This window comes from Muscardinus avellanarius, assembly GCF_963383645.1.
Source record: "Muscardinus avellanarius genome assembly, chromosome: 3".
Taxonomy (NCBI): Eukaryota; Metazoa; Chordata; class Mammalia; order Rodentia; family Gliridae; genus Muscardinus; species Muscardinus avellanarius.
Window position 1 is genome coordinate 13,046,261 of NC_137788.1, and position 20,680 is coordinate 13,066,940.

Genomic DNA, 20,680 nt, shown 5'->3' on the forward strand with positions numbered 1-20,680 from the left:
AAAGGTGAGGCTCCCTGGGTGGCCTCAGTGAGCCCCGAGGCCCTTGCCAGGGAGGGCAAGGCACAGATACCCCAAGTCCCCCCACCCCCGCCAGCGTGCCCCAAAGATCTCCCAGCACAGCCACCCAGTACAGGTCGGCCAGGGGAGGGCCTGGGGGTGCAGGAGGCCTGGAGAACTCAGGGCAGGAGGGACGCTCCAGGGCCCCTGCAGGTCAGGGCGACATGTGCCACCACTTGAAGGTGAAGGGCTTCCTGCGGACGTTGGTGCCGCAGTGGACTTCCCCCAGAAACTTGTGGTAGGCGGAAATGTCGTCGATGAAGGTGCAGAAGAGGCCCAGGGGCTCCAGCAGGGCCCGCACGTGCGTCTCCAGGCAGCACACCTCTTCCACCTGGGGCCCGAACGGCTTGGGGATGCCCAGGTCCTTGTCCAGCACGATCATGTTCACCTATGATGGACCAGACGTTCGGTGAGCACCTGCCACGAGCCCGCCCCGTCCCTCACTCCTCGGAACCTCTCCTAATCCCACGAAGTCGGTGCTAAAATGATCCCCTCTAGTACAGTTGGGGAAACTGAGGCACAGGGAGGGCTAGGCAGCTTATACGCGGTAGGGCTGAAGTGGCAAACCAGGCAACTTGTCTCTGTAGGCATGTGTGTGCACGTACATGTGTGTGTTCGTGCGTATACATGTGGGTGTGCATGCACACATCAGCATGTACGTGTGTATGAAATGTACACATATGTGAGTGTATATGTGCATTTGTATATACACGTGTACATGTGTGCATCTATGCATGTTGTGTGTGTGTGTGTGTGCGCATGTGTTGATCTAACCTCTTTCTATCTCATGGAGACTTCCCTATATAATAACAAGAATCCCTCCTTGGTAAAAGACTTTTCCCTTTGTTTTTTTTTGGGTGGTACAGGGAATTGAACCCCAGGTCGTTCTACCTCCAAGCCACACCTCAGCCCTATTTGAATTTTATTTATTACAGGGTCTTGCTAAGTCACTGAGGGTCTCACTAAGTTGCTGAGATATCCTGGAACCTTCAATCCTCCTGTCTCAGCCTCCCAAGTCCTGGATTACAGGCGTGCGTCACCACACCTGGCTTGACGCTCTCCCCTTTGCAAAGCTTTGCTATATGCGAAGGTGACGAGGTCTCAGTGCCCGGCGAGGGAGCTGGGACCAGCACATTGCCCTAGGAGGCAATGGAAGAACTCGGGGGGGGGGGGCAAGTGCCTGGGCTGAGGTCACATGGCAGCTTGCCCTGAACCGGGACCTCGGCTCCCGGTTGGACTCCTCGGCCAGGGTCGGGTCTGGAGGGTCTCACCATGTTTGGGAAGAAGGCCCTGGCCTGGCGGTCCTCGTCCATCTTGAACAGAGCGGGCAGGTCGATGATGTCCTTCTCAGTCAACCCCAGCTCCTTCTTGAGGATGTCGCGGTTCCAGTCCAGGCAACGCTGCGGGGGGCGGGGAGGGCAGGTAAGGGACACCCCTGTCCTCTTGTTGGCCCCAGGCCCTGCACTCCAGAGAGACTCCCAGCTCTGAGCCGGCACCTGCCGCATCTCCCAGTGCCTCTCCACTCCCCCAGATATCGGGAGTGATCATAAGAGTGATCACAGTTCAGAGAAAGGTTCCAGAAATAATGTGGGCAGCTGTCTCTCACGTAGCGCCCACTTCCAGCTAGACCCTGGGCTAAGAGCTTCCTGCGCAGCACCTCCCTGGCCCCCAGGCCGCTCACGGGTAAGAGGCATGCCAGTGCAGGTTTCGCAAGGGATAGAAGCTCATGTGTGCAGCGCCGGACTCTGCTCTAAGCACGTCACAAAGATCATCATTCAAGCTTCAACCCACAGGATAGATATGATCATTATTGATTTTAGAGGTGAGGCTCCCTGGGTGGCCTCAGTGAGCCCTGAGGCCACCCAGGCAATGCTGCGGGGGCCGGGGAGGGCAGGTAAGGGACACACCCCTGTCCTCATGTTGGCCCCAGGCCCTGCACTCCAGAGAGACTCCCAGCTCTGAGCCGGCACCTGCCGCATCTCCCAGTGCCCCTCCACTCCCCCAGACATCGGGAGTGATCATAAGAGTGATCACAGTTCAGAGAAAGGTTCCAGAAATAATGTGGGCAGCCGTCTCTCACGGAGCGCCCACTTCCAGCCAGATCCTGGGCTAAGAGCTTTAACCCACACGGTAGATATGATCATTATTGATTTTAGAGATGAGGGAACCGAAGACAGCAGTGTTAAGGGAGTTGTCCAGGGTCCTGCTGCTAAAAGCTGAGGCCACACTTTGACCACAGATCTACCTGACCCCAAGTAGTGATCCCAGAGGAATAGTTAGGATAAAGTCAACTTACTTTCTCTTTCTCTCTCTCTCTCTCTCTCTCTCTCTCTCTCTCTCTCTCTCTCTCTCTCTCTCTCTCCCTCCCTCCCTCCCTCCCTCCCTCCCTCCCTCCCTCCCCCCCCTCTCTCTTTTCTGGTACTGGGGATGGAACCCAGGGGTGTTCTACCTCCGAGCTACACCCCCAGCCCTATTTTTTTTTTTATTCTTTATTTTGAAACATGGTCTCACTGAGTTGCAGAGGGCCTCACTAAGTAGCTGAGGCTGTCTGAGAACCGCGATCCTCCTGTGTCAGCCTCCCAGATGCTGGGATTACAAGCGTGCGCCACCATGAACTTTCTTCTTCATCTTCTTTTTTTTCTTGGTACTAGGGATTGAAGCTAGGGGCATTCTGCCACGTGTAGGAGCCAATCAGGCTTTTTTGTTTAAGCCAGTTGGGTTTTTTTGCTTTAATTAATTAATTTAATTTTTTGGTACTGGGGGTGGAATACAGGAGTGTTTGACCTCTGAGCTATATTCTCATTCCTATTTTTTTTTTTAATTTGGAAATAGGGTTTCACTAAGTGGCTGAGGCTAGCCTCAAACCTATGATCCTCCTGTCTCAGCCTCCTAAGTACTGGGATTATAGATGTGTGCCACCACGCTCAGCAGTTTTCTGCTTTTTAATTCTTAAAAACATGGTCCTTTTAAATATGCCCACGTAAGCTGGGTGTGGTGGAGCATGCTTGTAGTTCCAGCATTCTGGAGGCTGAGACAGGAGGATCGTGGTTTGCGGACAGCCTCAGCTACTTAGTGAGGCCCTTTGCAACTCAGTGAGACCCTGTTTCAAAATAAAGAATAAAAAATAGGGCTGGGGGTGTGGATCAGAGGTAGAATTCCCCTGGGTTCCATCCCTAGCATTTCAAAAAATAAAAAAAAATCTCATGCAAATAAATGCAGAATTCAAATAAATATGACTACCTTCTATATCTGGATACAACTTTTTTTTTTTTTTTTGGTGTGTGTGTGTGTGTGGTACTGGGGATTGATGGGGCATTCTACCTCTGAACTATTACCTCCAATCCTTTTTAGTTTTTGTTTTTTGAAACAGGGCCTCGCTAAGTTGCTAAGAGTCTTGCTACTTACTGAGCTGTCCTCGAACCTGTGATCCTCCTGTCTCGGCCTCCCCAGCCCTGGGATTACAGGTGTGTTCCACCACGCCCAGGTACAGGATGCAACCTTTGAGACTTAGGAACTCAGAAGGCGGGCTCCATGCATAGATAGAAAACCTCAGGGGTCTGGGATGTCCTAAAACTCAGGCTTGTCTTGTGCTCATAAAGAAGCAAAGGGGCGTGTCTTCCCCAAATGATAGGGCTCTGGATTGGTAGAGATCTTAGCTCTGTGGCTCTGCAGATCCCCTGCCTCTCCAGTCTGTTTGCTTCTAGTCTCTGCTGGAAGAGACCTGGTTACTCATTTACCCCCCATCTTTAGCACAGGAGCAAAGCAGCGCTGGCTCTCCTGCTGCTGAGACACGGTGGGTCAGAAGCCCGCAGTGCACGGGGATGGGAGCCCGGTCCCCCTGGGGCCCTCACCTGGAAGTACTGGTTCTCCTGCACGAGGCTCTCGTTGGACAGGATCTTGTTGATGGTGATCCGCTTGCTGCTCATCCCTCCCAAGCCTGTGAGGGTCAGAGGGCAGAGGGGCAGAGGGCAGAGGGGCAGAGGGCAGACGATCAGGACTCAGACACCGGGCTGGGTGTCCACCTGAGCTGACTACTGAACCTGCTGGGGGTGGGGAGACCGGCTGGGGAGCCAAGGGGACGCCAAGGGGAACCAGATCCCTTCTCCTGGGAGGGCAGTGGGTACTCCATCCTCCAGGGCAGGGTGCCACCTGAGCCGGGGAAGAGGAGGCAGCCACCTTGCTCTCTGGCCAGCGACATGGGGGTGGTATAAGTAGCATCTGCTGCCCCAGCTGGGGCTGCTCCCGAGGACCGCAGCAGCAGGGTGCGCATGCAGGGCAGCCACCCTTCCTGTAGTCCTGCTCGGCCCTCCGCCCTGTACTGGAACCAGGGGCCTAATGCATGCTAGGCAAGCGCTCTACCACTGAGCCCCCCCCCCCCCCTTTTTGTGGCACTGGGGATGGAACCCAGGGGCATTCTACCTTTGAACTGTACCCCCAGGCCTAATTTTTATTTCTTTTCTTTTTTTCTTTTTTTGGTGGTACTGGGGTTCCTGGAAGCCCTTCTACCTCCGGGCTACACTCCCAGACCTATTTTTACATTTTTATTTGGAAACAGGGTCTCCTAAGCCAGCGCGCGCGGCTGGCTTCGAACCTGTGCGATCCTCCTGTCTCTGCCTCCCAAGAGCGGGGATTACAAGCGTGTGCCACCACGCCCGGCCCTAATTTTTATTTCTTAATTTGAAATAGGGTCTCACTAAATTTTGGAGGGCCTCACTAAGTAGTTGAGCTGTCCGTGAACCTGTGAGCCTCCTTTCTCAGCCTCCCAAGTCCTGGGATTACAAGCCAGTGCCACCATGCTCAGCTTAATCTTATCTTTTTCTTTCTTTCCTTCCTTCCTTCTTTCCTTCCTTCCTTCCTTCCTCCCTTCCTCCTTCCCTTTCCTTCCTTCCTTCTTTCTTTCCTTTCTTTCTTTCCCTCCCTCCCTCTATTTCTCTCTCTATTTCTCTCTCTCTCTCTCTATTTCTCTCTCTCTCTCTCTCTCTCTCTCTCTCTCTCTCTCTCTCTCTCTCTCTCTCTGTGGTACTGGGGATGGAATCCAGGGCCTTCTACTTCCAAACTCCACCCTTAGCCTATTTTTTTTTATTCTTTATTCTGAAACAGGGTCACACTGAGTTGCAAAGGGCCTAAGTAGCTGAGGCTGTCTGTGACCCACGATCCTCCTGTCTCAGTCTCCCAAATGGTACGATTACAAGCATGCGCCATCACGGCCGGCTTGGCTTAATCATTTCTAATCACACGATTCAGAGACATTAGTATATTTAAGTCTACGTGCAATGTGTCAAAATAAAATACAAAAAGGGGCTGGGGATGTGGTCAGTGGTGGACCCTCTGGTTACAGTCTCTAGTACTGTCCCTCCCCCCAAAGAAAATAGTAGTAGAAATTGCCACGGCCTCCCTGACCTGGCTGATTGCCTCCGCTTGATTGGGTTTCTCTTTGACCATGATTAATTTAAGTGCAAACCTCGCCCCAGCCTGCGCCTGTCCCGGTTATGCAGATGTCTAAATTAAGCCGATCTCCTCTCACTCCGGAGCCAACAGTGCAAGGTGTCTGCCCGGCCTCTTCTCCCTGGGCCTGACCTGCTTTCAGCCTGACTTCCTCTCAGTCTCTATTTCTAAACTATGAGCTCCTGGGAGCCAGGCATGGTGGTGCACGCCTATAATCCTACTACTTGGGAGGCTGAGGCAGGAGGATCTCAGGTTTGAGGTCAACCTTAGAGACTTAGTAAGATCCTGTTTCAAAATAAAAAGAATAAAAAGTGCTGGGGTATAACTCAGAGGTAGAATACTCTTGGGTTCAGTCCCCTGGACATACATACATACATAAATAAAGACATCCATCCATCCATCCATCCATCCATCCATCCATCCAACCATACATATGTGGTCCTTGTGTGTAGGCTGCATAACAGTTTGAACTCTCCACTGGGGCTGGTGCCATTTAGTTAATTATTTATTTATTTGTACTGGAAGTTGAACCCAGGGGCTTCTACCTCTGAGCTGTTCCCCCAGCCCTTAATTTTATTTTATTTTACAGTACTGGGGATAGAACACTGGGGTATTCTACCTCCAAACTATACCCCCAGCCCTATTATTTACTCTTTTTTTTTAAACAGGGTCTCACTGAGTTGCAAAGGGCCTCACTAAGTAGCTGAGACTGGCTGCGAACCACGATCCTCCTGTCTCAGCCTCCCAGATGCTGGAATTATAAGCATGCGCCACCACGCCTGGCTTTTATTTTTTAATGTATTTTGAAACAGGGTCCCACTGAGTTGTGAAGGGCCTCACTACATTGCTGAGACTGTCTCTGAACTTGCGATCCTCCTGTCTCAGCCTCCCAGGTTCTGCGATTACTGGTGAGCACCACCGCGCCCGGCGGGCTGGCGCCTTTTAAAGCACTCACCAGGTGCCGAACAAGCACTTTGTGCTGTCGAGGCCAATAACAAGCCAAGAGCAGCCGGACGGGGCACCAGGCCACAGCCAGGGACGCAAAAGGCTGGCCTCAGAACCCCCCAGGGAGGGCCAGGCCCGGGGGAGCAGAGCTGGGCGTGTAGGGACGAGGTGCTCAGGGGCCCCCTCCACCCGAGGGCCTCTCTGGGGCTCACCTTTGAACATGATGGCCTCCCCGTGGCCCTCCTTCTGCTTCTCCCGGAAGAGCTTGTAGCAGGCCGAGGTGCTGGCCATGAGCAACCGGAATTCCTGCAGGAAGGCCGTCAGGTGGTGTCAGCAGGGGAAGGTGGCCTAGGAGCAGGGGGGAGCCCCATCTGCAGCCCGCCTCCCGCCTTCCACTGCCTCCCACGGAGCTGAGCGGCAGTGGCTGCTCTGCCCCAGAGGGCTCCGTCTGTCCCAGGGGGCTCTTTTCCGCCCCTCTGTCACATCAGGATCAAGCTCAGAATCAAAGGTGGCGTTGGACCGCAGTGATAGAACCTCTCCAAGCTGCCACGGGGCGGGCCATTTGTGCAGAACCCCCAGGCTACAAGGCCGTGGCCATTCTTCACTTCAGAGAATAAAGGGAGCTTTGCCCAGAGCTGTGAGCCCAGACCCCGCTCTCTGGAGTATTAATTATGTCACGCAGGCGTTAGATGTGTGGACCGTGACTGCTCTGAGGGAGACGTGCTAGAAAAACTCCCCAGATTATGGACTAAGTATGAACAAAGGATGGAACGAACACTGCTCGCGTAATAATTTTTAAAATGTTGATTGACTTTTTTTTTTTGGGGGTGTGGGGATGGAACTCAGGGGCATTTAACCTCCGAGCTACACCCCTCCCTATTTTTTTAAATTCTTTATTTTGAAACAGGGTCTCACTAAGTTGCAGAGGGCCTCACTAAGTATCTGAGGCTGTCTGCGAACCGCGATCCTTGAACCGCAGTCTTCCAATCTCAGCCTCCCAAATGCTGGGATTACAAGCGTGCGCCACCACGCCCAGATGTTGATTGACTATTGAAAGCTGACAGTTTGGGTTTTCAAGGGTTAAAAATTTACCTGCCACGCAGGGCGTGGTGGCGCACGCTTGTAATCCCCGTGCTTGGGAGGCTGAGACAGGAGGATCGCACAGGTTCTAAGCCAGCCTCAGCTACTTAGTGAGGCTCTCAGCAACTTAGTGAGACCCTGTTTCCAAATAAAAATATAAAATAGGTCTGGGAGTGTAGCCTGGAGATAGAAAGCCTCTGGGTTCCACCTCCAGTACCACACACACACAAAAAAATTTACCTGCCACAACCACAACAAACAAACAAACCAGTTTCAGCTACTTCTTCCTTCCCTGACAGGGTCTCCACTAGATCCTGCCCTCTGTTTGCCACCGTCCCATTCTCTCTTCTCGGGGAACCAGCTCACCTTGGTGCCTGGGATGGGAACGAAGGTCATGAACTCGTCCACGTGGCCCACAGTCAGCCAGTCTGAGTAGAGTTCCACGGGCGCCTGCACCTGCTGGGCCTTCAGGAAGTCGAACACCACCTTGGTCATCCGCCGCCCGCCGGACCTGGCTCAGGGGTGGAGAGGAGGTGGCCCTTGAGAAGGTCGCCCACCTTGCCTGAGGCTCCTGAGGGCCTGGGAACTCAGCCCGGGCCCAGGTGGTGTCAGCAAAGTCACAGGCAGGAGCCTGAGCTGCAGAGCAGAGAGACACGGCGCAGGTAGGAAGGCGGCTAAGCCTGCGGTGACAGGGCACCGAGCCTTCAGCCCGGGGTGCCGGTGAGTCGGGGTGGGGGTGCTTCTGCCTGCACTGCAGGATGGAACACAGTCCCCCCGAACCCTTTGCATCGTGGCCACACTAACTTCTATTCACTTTAATCGGCTCAAGAGACACCTCCTCCAGGAAGCCCTTCCTGGCTTCTAGATTTCCAGAGTCCTCGAGGCCCCCAATATCTTCAGCATATAGCCCAGGGTCCCTCTGGTGGCCTGCAAGTCCCTCTCTTATCTGGGCCTGCCTGGCCCTCCTGCTTCCCTTCCTCCTGGTTCTGTTTGCTCCAGCCACCTGCCTGCCTCCCTGAAGCTCGATGGCTGCCTCCCTCTCAGCGTTTCCACCCCGCCTCCAAAGCCAAGTTCTCCAACCCGCAAGAGCTCACGTCCCCTGCTCCGGTAACTGAGTTGTGTTATCTTCCCCAGTCCAGAACAAGGGCACACAGTAGGTCTTCAACAAACATCTGTCCCTCTCCGGGCCTTCCATCTCCCTACCATTCCTCCCGTCGCTGTACGGCCCTCTGTCCACAGGGCCCGTTTGCATGCCGTGGCTTCTCCCACCTCCTGGGAGAGGAAGGGGCAGAGTGTGGAACAGCTGCTGGATGGGCGAGTGACCACTGAGAGGAAGGAGAAGAGGAAGAGCATGGGAAGTGGTCACTGCCTGTGTCCAGCAGAAGCTGGAGCATCCCATGGCTCGGGGGGACTTGGCGCCCCCATCCAGGCTGGTGCCACATTTGCAGGTCCCTGGCAGCCCTTTTGTGATGGGAGGGTCCAAATACTCTCTCCCAGCCACCGCCAAGGAAGAATTTGCCTTTTCTCCTAGTGGGTCAGCTGGGCAGGGAGCAGGGGAATTGTGGACAGGCCAAGGGGCCAGAGACTCGTGTTCCGGGCCAGGGCCACGTTGTCTCACAATTTTTGTGTGCGCGGGCAGCTCCGAGGATCTGCTGATGTGCCCCTACGCATCTCTGTCAGTGCTCCCTCCCAGGAGTTCTGCATCTCTTCCTCACCCGGAGAATAACCTCCTGATAATAATCTCCCGAAGGATGTCTGTGGTTATAGACTAGATCCTCACTGACACCAAGATGTAAAGTTGAACTTGGGTCTTTTTCTTTCTTTCTTTTTTATTTTTTGGTGGTACTGGGGTTCCTGGAAGCCCTTCTATGTCCGGTCTACACTCCCAGACCTATTTTATACTTTTATTTGGAAACAGGGTCTCTTAAGCCAGAGCGGCTGGCTTCGAACCTGCGCCATCCTCCTGTCTCCGCCTCCCTAGCACTCCCTAGCACTGGGGGATTACAAGTGTGCGCCACCACGCCCGGCTGAACTTGGGTCTTTTTCTAAAAGTGAATATTAATAGTGCCTGGTGTCGGGGATTACTCCCCCAGCTGCTCACGCCACGCCTAGACAGCATCACCCTCCCGCCCCCGCCGCCCAGGCTCCACCCTGGCCTCTCTTACAGAGGAAAGCTGCTTCCGATGAGGATCCGTCCGAGGGGGTATGCCTTGCCATTCACGGTCACGGGGGGGCTGACCTCCAGGTTCCCGAAGGAATCAAGGCTGGTGACGGTCTCAAAGAGGGGCTCCCGGGTCACGTAGCCGAAGTCTGGGCCCTGGGCAGAGGGCACACACCTGCCATCAGCCTCCTGCAGCTAGAAGTCCCCAGTCCCTGGCTGCCACCCTCTGACGCCGCTCCCGTGCCACCTGAGGTCAGGTGGGAGGGCTGCCCGTGGTCATCTACTGCGGCCAAGAAGCAGGGGCCCTGGTGTGGGAAGCTGAGTTTGTGAGCATATTGGTGTGAATGAAGTGTCAGCGTGGGTGTGAGGATGTGTGTGCATGCACATCTGGATTCCTAAGGTGGGTGCACACACTCTTTACACTCACTCTCTCTCTCTCTCTCTCTCTCTCTCTCTCTCTCTCTCTGTACTGAGGATTGAACCCACGAGTGGTCTATCCCTGAGCTACTCCCCCCCAGCCCTTTTTATTTTTGAAACAGGGTCTTTCTAGGTTGCTGAGAATCTCACTATTGCTGAAGCTGTCCTGGAACCTGTGATCCTCCTGCCTCAGCCTCCCAAGTACCAGGATTACAGGTGTGGCCACCAGGCACGGTCACACTTGACTTCTGAGAGCTCCCTGAGAAAGGAAAACAATTCCCAGGCCAGTGTCAGGGTCACATGACTTGCTTTGGCCAATGAAATATAAGCAGAAGGGATGCTTGCCAGTTGAGAAGCCACAATGGGCATGCCTGCCCATTTTTCTATTTCTTCCTCCTGGGTTAGGAGAACATGGTGTTTCTCTAACAGGGACTCCTCTTCTAGACCGAGGCTCTCCAATGAGGAAGGCATGAGGAAGCAGAGGGGCATATGATCAACCAGCAATCAACATGGGCTATGAGCAAGCAGCCCTGAGATCTGGGGCTGTTTGTTACTATGCCTTACCTGGTGAATGCTGACCGATACATACAGGAATGGCAGATATGTCATACACGTGCCATCTCAACTCATCCCTAACAACCATGCTTGTCCACGGAGCTCAGAAGTAGCCCTGCAATCCTTTTCAGCAGAGAGCTCCAAGAAGCTGGAGTTGGCTGGCATTCAAAATATAATCCCACTGACTCCTGAATTTTAAGGTTCCTTTCAGATTTTTTTTTTTTTGGTAAAAATGTAGGCATCCTGGCAGAGCATAATGGTATGTACTTATAATCCCACTTACTTGGGAGGCTGAGACAGGCGGATCACAGGTTCTAGGCTAGCCTCAGCAACTTAGCAAGACCATTAGCAACTGAGTGAGACCTTGTTTCAAAATAAAAAAATAATAAAGAGCTGGAACGTAGCTCAGAGGTAGAATGCCCCTGGGTTTAATTCCTAGTGAGCACATGTATGTGTACACATACACACACACACACACAAAAAAAAAAAAAAGCAGGGATTTTCTTTGGGATCTTACACTGGGGCTGTGACTAGGCTTGCCTACCAAAATTTCTTATTTATTTATTTATTTATTTATTTATTTATTTTTGCGGTACTGGGGATGAAACCCAGGAGCATTCTACTTCCGAGCTACACCCCCAGCCCTTTTTTTTATTCTTTATTTTGAAATAGGGTCTCACTGAGTTGTGGAAGGCCTCACTAAGTAGATGAGGCTATCCGCGAACCACTATCTTCCAGTCTCAACCTCCCAAATGCTGGGATTACAAGTGTGCACCACCACACACGACTGTGTTTTATTTTATTTTATCTTATTAAAAAAAATAGCACTATGGCTGGGCATGGTGGCACACGCTTATAGTCCCACCATTCGGGAGGTGAAGACCGGAGGATTGTGGTTCGCGGACAGCCTCGGCTACTTAGTGAGGCCCTCTGCAACTCAGTGAGACCCTGTTTCAAAATAAAGAATAAAAAGGCAGGGGGTATAGCTCAGAGGTCAAATGCCCCTGGGTTCCATCCCCAGACCCGCCAAAAAAACAAAACAAAACAAGACAGCACAGTGGAGTGGGAGAATGTGGCTTGTTCTGGCCTCGTGGAGAGGCTCTGGGGACAGCCGTGCGGGTCGGGTGGACGGCTGCAGCTTAGCGCTTTCTCGCCTGGCCCCAGCTGGCTGCGTGCGTGCTGCCGGCAGCTGGCAGCTGGAGCCTCACGGCACGCTGCACAAAGCCAGGCCTGGCCTCCGGGGACAGTGCAGCCGGAGCTTGGGGATCCGGCCAGCCTGGCACGCCTAAGGCCGGTGGTGACTCAGGGGAGAGAAGCCGGGAAGGCTTGGTGCACACACCTGCGGTGGGGAAAGTGGCCAGTGAGCTCACCAAGCCCAGAGTCCGGGGCCGTGCTCACGAGGTCGTCAATATCAGCCTCAGCACTGATCCTGACACACGCCCCTGGCACCAGCACCAGCTCTCTCCCCAGTTTACAGACGAGCAACTGAGGCTCGTGGGGTGAAGCTGCTGCCCGAGGTCCCGTTTCTACAGCGGGACGGCCGCTCAAGGCCAGCACCTTGTGACATTTCAGAGCCAGACTCACACCCGTGTCTCTGTCTTTCGTGCAGGATGCGGGGACCAGGTGAGCCTGGCAAAGTCGCCTTTGAGCAGCCGGATGTCTAAGGGGACAGCTGTCCTGCGTGTGACCCGGGGGAACCTTGGACCGACTCGGTCTCTACGGTGCTCTGCTCAGACCTCCCCCGGCCTCTGCCAAGCAGAGGGTGGGACAAAGGACACTTCACCTCCGCTCTCACGCCAGCTGGGGGCTGAGGACAGACAGCAAGGGGTGTGAGGATGGGATCAGAGGAGCCGGGTGCTTTCCATAAAACTTACACACACCAGAAGCCATAGCTTCAAGGCCCTGCTGAGCTCTGGAGTTAGAACCATGATTTTTGGACAATTGCATAACTTATATTTCCTCTTTGCAACTTATTTAGTTACCAGTTGGAGGGGCGGGGCAGCGGCCGGAGACCGGGCCTCGGAACTGGGCCTGCCCTGTCCCTATTCTCCCCCCGTGGATATGCATCAGTTCTTAGAGCAGGAAGGGACCTCAGAGGCTACCAGAGTGGACCCGTCTTGCAGAGGAGAAACAGAGGCCCAGCAGCGTCTGTCAAAGCCCAAGGTCTCCTGACCTCTCTGCTGCGTAAAAGCGCAGTGTGTTGCACCCAAGTGGCCATCCCCATCTCACCAGGAGCTGCTTCACCGGGAAGTCCTTCAGGTTCCCATCTCGGGGGGAATCCAGCACCACGGGGAAGCCTTTGTGGGGGGCCTCGATGTAGCCGAACTCAATTTCATCCTGGGGGGACAGCAAGGGGCGCTGTCAGTGGGGCCCAGCGGGGCCCGAGGATGCCGTGAACACCAGTGGGCCGAGAGGGGGCGGGGAGGACTCACACAGGAAAAGTGTGGAGGCGGCCGGTGGCCGAATATGCTCCGAGGAGTACCGAGTGGAAAGTCTGACTCCCCACGCCCTGTCCTCTTCCTAACACACGGTGACCGTGTCCCTCTCCACAGAGTGTCCCTGAATAGCACGAGTTCGCTCATTCCTTCCCTCCTCCCTCTCTTTCTTTCTTGATGGTACTGGGGATGGAACCCAGGAGCATTCTACCTCTGAGCTGTACCCTAAGCCATATTTTTTATTCTTTATTTTGAAAGCGGGTCTCACTGAGTTGCAGAGGGCCTCACTAAGTAGCTGAGGCTGTCTGCGAACCACGATCCTCCTGTCTCAGCCTCCCAGATGCTGGGATTACAGATGTGCCTGGCTCAGCCTCTCAGTGTCCCTGAGTCTGTACTCTTCTCCCCAGCTCCCTGCCCCAGATCCCAGAGCCCCTTTGGTTATCACGGCCAACCTCCCTCCTTCTGCCCAATCCCGGCCACTCACCTGGATCCAGCGGTCGCCGCGGTTCATGTACTGGAAGCAGACCTTCAGCTCGCAGTTGGTTTTCTCCACCAGGTTCTTCACCTCTTTCAGGAACAGGTAGTTGTCCTTCATGCTGAAGAGCGTGGGACAGGGAAGAGGCGTGAGGAGGGCAGGGTCACCCCTCCGAGGTGGTGGCAGCACTGGCTGGCGCCTCTGGGATAAGCCAGCAGATGTGGCCACATCTGTGTCCACAGGTATCTCTGTAAACGCCACTGGAAACATTCTTTTTATTTTTTCACTACAGGTGAGTGGACCCAGGGTCATTCTACCTCCAGATGCTCCATTCTGGGAGGTAGATGATACGTTCTACCCCAGCCCTGATTTTTTATTCTTTATTTTGAAACAGGGTCTCACTGAGTTGCAAAGGGCCTCACTAAGTAGCTGAGGCTGGCCTCGAACCTGCACAATCCTGTCTCAGCCTCCCAAGTACTGGGATGACAAGTGTGCACCATCACGCCCGGCTTAAGGCCACTGGAATCGGGTCATATAAACCCACGTGGTTAGCCACGTGTGGTGGCGCACGCTTGTAATCCCCGCGCTTGGGAGGCTGAGGCAGGAGGAAACCAGCCTCAGCTACTTAGTGAGGCTCTCAGCAACTTAGTGAGACCCTGTTTCCAAATGAAATATAAAATAAAATGGGTCTGGGAGTATAGCCTGGAGGTTGAAAGCCCCTGGGTTCCACCCCCAGTACCACCAATAAATAAATAAATAAATAAATAAATAAAAATAAATAAATAAAAATAAACCCACCTGGTTTATGCACTTTTTGTTAAGGTTACAAATAAAATGAGGAAAGGAACGCTCAGCCTCACCTGCCCCCAAGCCCTATGGCTCCGACTCCCCAGATTTCAAAACAGAGCCCTGCCCCGCACAAAGGCTGGGGGTGGGCTCCGGGAGCTCAGGGCGCCGCCTATCTTGCCCCTCACGTTGCCCCGGGCAACAGTGCGTAATAGTTACTCAGTAAAAATCTGCTTCATGAATGAGCACGAGGCTCCGCATAGCTATCGCCTACGAGGCCCCGGACTGCACGCGCGCTACAGGGCCAAGAATGAGAAAAGAGAGGGAGGTGGGGCTTTGGCGCACACACCTGGTGCCAGGCTAAACCCTGGACAAATGCTTCAGCCCGTTCACCTTCTTTGGCCCTCACACTGACCCTGGGGTGTGGGCACTTTAGAGAAAGCGAGGAACAGAAGGGCCAGGCGAGTTGCTCTAGGCTACAGAGCTGGTAAGTGGTAGACTCAGGAATGGACAGGAATAGACGCAGGTCCTCCTGATTCTGAAGCCCAGCCCCAGCCTCTCCGCCATGCCGTCTCCCTGGACCGTGGCCACGCTTACCAGCACACGAACACCGACACTGGAGGGAGGACGTTGGGGGTCATGATCCATGGTGCAATCCGGAACGTCACGGTGTCCGTGAAGATGGGTGTCAGGGGGATCGCCTGGGCATTGGGGAGAAGGGGAGACCAAAAGTCCATCAGGGAGCTGGGGGTGCAGCTCAGTGCAGAGGGCTTACCCAGTGTGCCCAAGGCCTGGGGTTCCCTCCCCAGCACTGCATGCAGGAAAGGTCTCCTCCTGCCTTCCAAAGTGTGAAAAACTGATAACAATAGTACATTTATTGAGCACTTACTGTATACCTGGCATATACTGTGCCACGTATTTATACCTGTTCTAATTCATTTCTGCCTTACAACAGCCCCCTTGGGGGGGAAGATGCTACTATAATCCTCACTTAATATGGGGAAACTGAGTCACTGGACTGTTAAGTGACTGTCTCGGCTCACTTGGTTAGCAGGTGGTAGAGCCAGGCTTTAAACCCAGGCTGCCACGTCCACACTCTTAACCACCATCCAAGCTTGCCCCGTCAAGTTCCCTTGCTGCAATCAGCCTCATGATCAAAACCAGCCAGGTGTGGTGGCGCAGGCTTGTAATCCCAGTACTTGGGAGGGAGGCCGAGACAGGAGGATCGCAGGTTTGTGGCCAGCCTCAGCTACTTAATAAGAATCTTCACAACTTAGTGAGACCCTATTTCAAAATAAGGAATAAAAAAAATCCAGGTGTGGTGGTGCATGCTTGTAATCCTAGTACTTGGGAAGCTGAGACAGGAGGATCACAGGTTAGGGGTCAGCCTCAGCTACTTAGCGAGGCCCTCTGTAACTGAATGAGGCCCTCTTTCAAAACAAAGAGTTAAAACTAGGGCTGGAGGTACAGCTTGGAGGTAGAAGGCTCCTGGGCTCAATCCCCAGTACTGAAAAAAAAAAAAAAGAATAAAAAAACAGGGCTGGAGGTGTAGTTTGGTAGTTTGGATGTAGACCCTGGGTTCCATCCCTAGTACTGTAAAAAAAAAAAAATTCAACAATAACAACAACAAAACATGTCTTTCTCGCTTTTTGATCTAAGCATTTACCTTTTTCTATGTGTGGGCATTTAAGCTTTGTTTTTTTGGGGGGCAACTTTTGCTCTCTCCTGGCTGTTCTTTGTTTTGGGGAACAGTCTGGGCAGCTTGCCTGGAATCTGAGCGGGAAACGAAACCTGATTCCAGGGGTCCTTTGTGTGGCTGGCTTTGAGAAGCCGGGGCATCGGGGCTGCGGGCATGGTTCTTCTGGCCTGGTCTACCTTTTGAGTCTCTGATGTCTGAAATACCCTGGAAGTGGGGTTGCTCAGGGCGTGGGGGGAGCAGGGGCAGCCCCTCCCTGCCCACAGCCTGTTGACCTAGAGCTTGCGGGTGCTCACAGCCACCTACCCAGGCCACGGGTGCTTTTGTCCTTCCAATTTTAACATGGGGAAACTGAGGCATGGGGAGGTTAACCAACTTGCCCAGAGTCTCATGGTGGATGAGCCAGGATTCAGACCTGGGTGATCTGATTCCAGAGCGCATTCTTACCCAGCCTCACCTGTCTACAGATCGCCCTGCCCCATAGTAGTCTGGAGCTAAAAATGGAGAGGGACCCAGCATCTGCCAGAGCAGCGGGTCCCTCCACTTTCACAATGAAATGAGGTGGCCTTGGGATCTGGGGACGCAAAGTCCTTGTGATCAGAGGCTCGGTCCCAGGACTTGGCGAGGGGGCTTCTCTGGAGGGTGGGAGTGTGCTTCCTCCTCCAGCTCCCCCAGAGCAAAATCAAAGTCAGATGAGAGCTGGTCACTGAGGCCAAGGTTTGAGGTTCTGCCTGGCCAGAGCTGGTGTAACTCCCAGCCGGGATGAGGGGTGCATCTGGGGCAGGAAGAACAGGGTGCAGAGTGGGAGGTCTGCAGAGATCACGGGCGTGGCCTGGTTGCCCCCTCGGCTAACCATCAGGCGTGTCCTACTACTGCAGGGGAGGATGATGGGGCGCAGGCTGGGCAAGGCTTGGGAAGCAGGCTGGTGGGATCCCTGGACCCTCACCTCCGTCATGTACTCCAGCAAGCTGACGTGGATGGAGACCAGGCCCGAGAAGCCCTCGTCGGGGAAGCGGAGGCCTTCCACGAAGAACAGCAGCTCCGCGGAGCCACCTGTGTACTTGACCACGTGGTACAGCTTCTGCCGGCCCAGGATGTGCATGTAGCGCTGGCCGAAGAACGGGTCTGCGGGGGAAGGACCAACGTCAGGCCCCGCCCCGCCAGGAGGAGCTCGGGAAGCCACTGCAGCGCCCACGGCGGGGCCAGGCACCACGGTCACCCACGGGTCAAAGGGAGAGTGACTGGTCCTCCAGGTGCAGAGAGATGCTCGGGGAGACTGCGCCCGTCACCGGCACGCCTCGGCCCTGCTGTGCACCTGCTGGCTCCGGCTTCCTCGGCTCTAAAACGAGCTGCGTCTCTCGTGAACGGCGCGTGTGTGACGGCAGCTGGTGACCACTGTGTAGACAGCGCTGGTGTGGAGGGAAATTATGTTTCCCGTTTTACAGATGAGGAAACTGAGTCTCACAAAGTGGCTTATTAAAGGTCATAGAACCAGCAGGCTGCTGGGCTGGGTCTCAAATTTATTATAAATCGGAATCCCAAGATCCCATCCTCTTTGTATCAGTGGAAGAGGAATGTGCCCATTTGTGCCCCCAATTCCACTCTGTATCATGGAAGCCATGATGGGTTCAGACAGATATGGGGGTCTCTGGCCGCCTATTTTCATGGCCAGGAGGAAAAGCAAGCTTCTCCAGCACTCCGGGCCCACTAGAACCCCCAGCTCAGCACTGCTCTTGGAATGGTCTGTCCCTCCCTTCTCCAGGTCTTGATTTTTTTTTTTTTTTTTTTTTTTTTTTTTGGTGGTACTAGGGACTGAACCCAGAAGTGTTCTATCTCTGAGCCACATCCCCACCACTTTTTAATTTTTTTTTTTTTTTGTTTTGAAATAGAGTCTTTAAGTTCCTGAGAGTCTCACTACGTTGCTGAGGCTGGTCCTGAATCTGTGACCCTCCTGCCCCAGCCTCCCAAGTACCGGGATTATAGGCGTGAGCCACCACACCCGGCTCTTCAGATCTCCATTGGAGTCACCTGGGGGAATGCTGCCATCCTCAGAGAGCGAGCCAGGGGTTCTATTCGGAGCCTTGGCAGCCCCCTGCCCTGCCTCACCACAGCCTTTCTAGACACACACAGCCAGTGGTGAGGGCTGACCTGAGCCCTGCCAGGCCCAGCAGCCAGCCTGGCACATGGTCACGTTTAATAAATATCTACTGAATGAACCAGTGCTTCCCACGCCACAGTCACAGGAGCGGCCAGTGGGGAATTTTCAGCCTGATTCAGGTGCACAGATTGAATGCCTACTCTGTGGCCAGCGTGGGCAGGGAGCTGCAGGGAGTCGGGGGGGGGGTCAGGATACAGCATCTCTAAGAGGGGCGTTAAGAACGCTGCTGATGATAAGAAGCGCCATATAACGATGGCCGCGTTGTGAGAGCTTGCCTGGTTATAGGAGTGGGTCGGAGGAGGCAGCGTGGGAGGCATCTGAGCAGAGGAAGGCAGCCCTGGGGGCGGCAGGGTGGGCGGCGGGTGTGTGTGGAGAGATACTTGCATTGGCAAAGGCACGGCAGGAGGACCCTACGGAGTTCCCGAAGGAGTTTCCTTATGCTCTGCGAGGCTGGAAGGGCAGAGTCAGGCTCAGCTTCGTTTTTAGTTTTTTTTTTTTTTTTTTTTTTTGCTACTGGGGATTGAACCAGTACCTCTGACCTATACCCTATCCCTTTATAAAATTTTTGTTTTGAGATGGGGTTTTATCCAGGCATGGTGGTGCACACCTGTAATCTCAGTACTTGGGAGGCTGAGACAAGAGGATTGCAGGTTCAAGGACAGCAAATAGTGAGACTCTTATCAACATAGTAAGACCCTGTTTCAAATAGATAGATAGATAGATAGATAGATAGATAAATAAAAATAAGGTTGGGGCTACATGTCTCTCAGGGCAGGATACCTTTGTAGTTCAGAGGTAGAATGTGCCTGGGTTCCATCCCCAGTACCACACACAAGAAAGAAAGAAAGAAAGAAAGAAAGAAAGAAAGAAAGAAAGAAAGAAAGAAAGAGAGAGAGAGAAAGAAAGAATAGGGTCTTGCTAGGTTGCTGAGAGCCTAAGTTGCTGAGGCTGGTCTCAAACCTGCAAACCTCCTGTCTCAGCTCCTAAGTACTGGACTATAGGCATGCACCACCATCCCCAGCTCTGTCTAGTACTTTTAACAACGGTGGTAATGGTTAATGACCAGTTGCCCAAGAGTTAGACATGTCACCAAAATGTTTCTGGCACAGACATGATGCTTTATTAAAACCTGAAATGAACAGACAAACTCTGGAGCTCAGGCTTGGGGAGGGCTCCGCCTGTGGGACAAGCTGCTCAACTAGCCCTCGGCTATCCATGTCTCTCAGGGCAGGCTACCTTAGTGGCGATAAATTCCAAATTTAGAGAGACCTTGGATCAGATGCCACTCTGGCTTCACAAGTTATACAACCTCTGGGAAGTCACTCAACCTCCCTGAGCTACGGTTAACTCATCTGTTAACTGGGTGGGTGGGAGGGAAGAGTACTTATGCCTTGGGTCATCACACACAACACAGCATCAGTAACTTCAGTAACCTTGGTAACCTCTGTAACCATGGGCAACCATGGGTACCACATGGGATCATGAATTTGCACTTAGGACCTCCTCATCAAACAGCTTCTGAACAGAAAGCGACAAAATAGAATCACACTAAGTCCGAGAAACGAGCGGGGAGACTCAGACCCTAAAGGTCCCAAGGAACTTGTCACACCCCAACACGGCAGGTGAGAGCCTTCTCCCCTGGAAGCGACAGTGTGCGTCCTATGCTTTTTCAGTAGGTCTGGGTGGATCGGCACACAGTGACTCTCCCCTCGGTGCCCTTGAACAGAAAGCTTGTCTTTGCAAGAGTGGCAGATTCAGTTCTCCCAGGGAGCAGTGCAGCGGGGGTGGGGGTGGGGGTGTCCAGCAGGATTGAGAAGGGACCAGGATCTGGACAGCGAGGTAGAATGGGGAAGACACATTCTAGTCCAGCTTCCGGCAGCTTCCCCAGCCCCACGCGCCTGAGCCCTGTGATCTGCAGTGTTTCTCTATCCTGGGCCTCTGTCTGGTAGCTTGGGCCAGTGCCAGGCAGCCCGATTCCTTGGTGGGAACAATGCAGCCACTGTCCAACAGGGTCTCTGTCCTCTGTTCCCTGATCCCAGCTCGGTGCCGATCTCGCCACCCCTGGCATGGCTGGCTCTCGCTGCAGACACTAACAATGCACCTCTATTGAGTTCCCCTTGTGCCTCGGGCTGGGCCCTCTGGCCATCCTGACCTCTGCTCAGTCCCAGGCACTGGCTCCAGCTGGCCTGGCCTGATGCGGGTTGGCGTAACACCGCCAGGCACTTTGGAACAATTCCATCTCCCAGGGAGACTCTTGGAGGGTGTGACCCCACTGTCTTGGTTTGTCTGCAACCGAGGGATTTCCTGCCATCAGGGACCTTCAGTGCTAAAACCAGGGATGCTCTGGGCAGATGGGAGCACACTGGTCACTGTGTCTTTGTAGGAAAGCCCCATTTTGGGGGTTTCTGGGCAGAACCTGAGACTGGAAGCAAGTTACCAGGCCTTCCTAGGAGCACCAGAGACTTCTGTC

General features: G+C 53.8%; 1 protein-coding gene across 1 annotated transcript in view; it reads right to left on the reverse strand.

Annotated features, from left to right (window-relative positions):
- Positions 1 to 211: 211 nt before the first annotated feature.
- PADI2 (peptidyl arginine deiminase 2) overlaps positions 212 to 20,680 on the reverse strand; it is a gene marked incomplete at both ends in the record, with an annotated part of 49,688 nt that continues 29,219 nt past the window's right edge. The window contains 10 exons of the mRNA XM_080693269.1: positions 212 to 445; positions 1,329 to 1,457; positions 3,909 to 3,994; positions 6,660 to 6,753; positions 7,894 to 8,038; positions 9,693 to 9,844; positions 12,890 to 12,997; positions 13,580 to 13,691; positions 14,954 to 15,057; positions 16,999 to 17,177. Of these exons, the coding sequence (XP_080549395.1) occupies positions 212 to 445; positions 1,329 to 1,457; positions 3,909 to 3,994; positions 6,660 to 6,753; positions 7,894 to 8,038; positions 9,693 to 9,844; positions 12,890 to 12,997; positions 13,580 to 13,691; positions 14,954 to 15,057; positions 16,999 to 17,177 (1,343 nt within the window). The remainder of the gene's footprint in view (positions 446 to 1,328; positions 1,458 to 3,908; positions 3,995 to 6,659; positions 6,754 to 7,893; positions 8,039 to 9,692; positions 9,845 to 12,889; positions 12,998 to 13,579; positions 13,692 to 14,953; positions 15,058 to 16,998; positions 17,178 to 20,680) is intronic.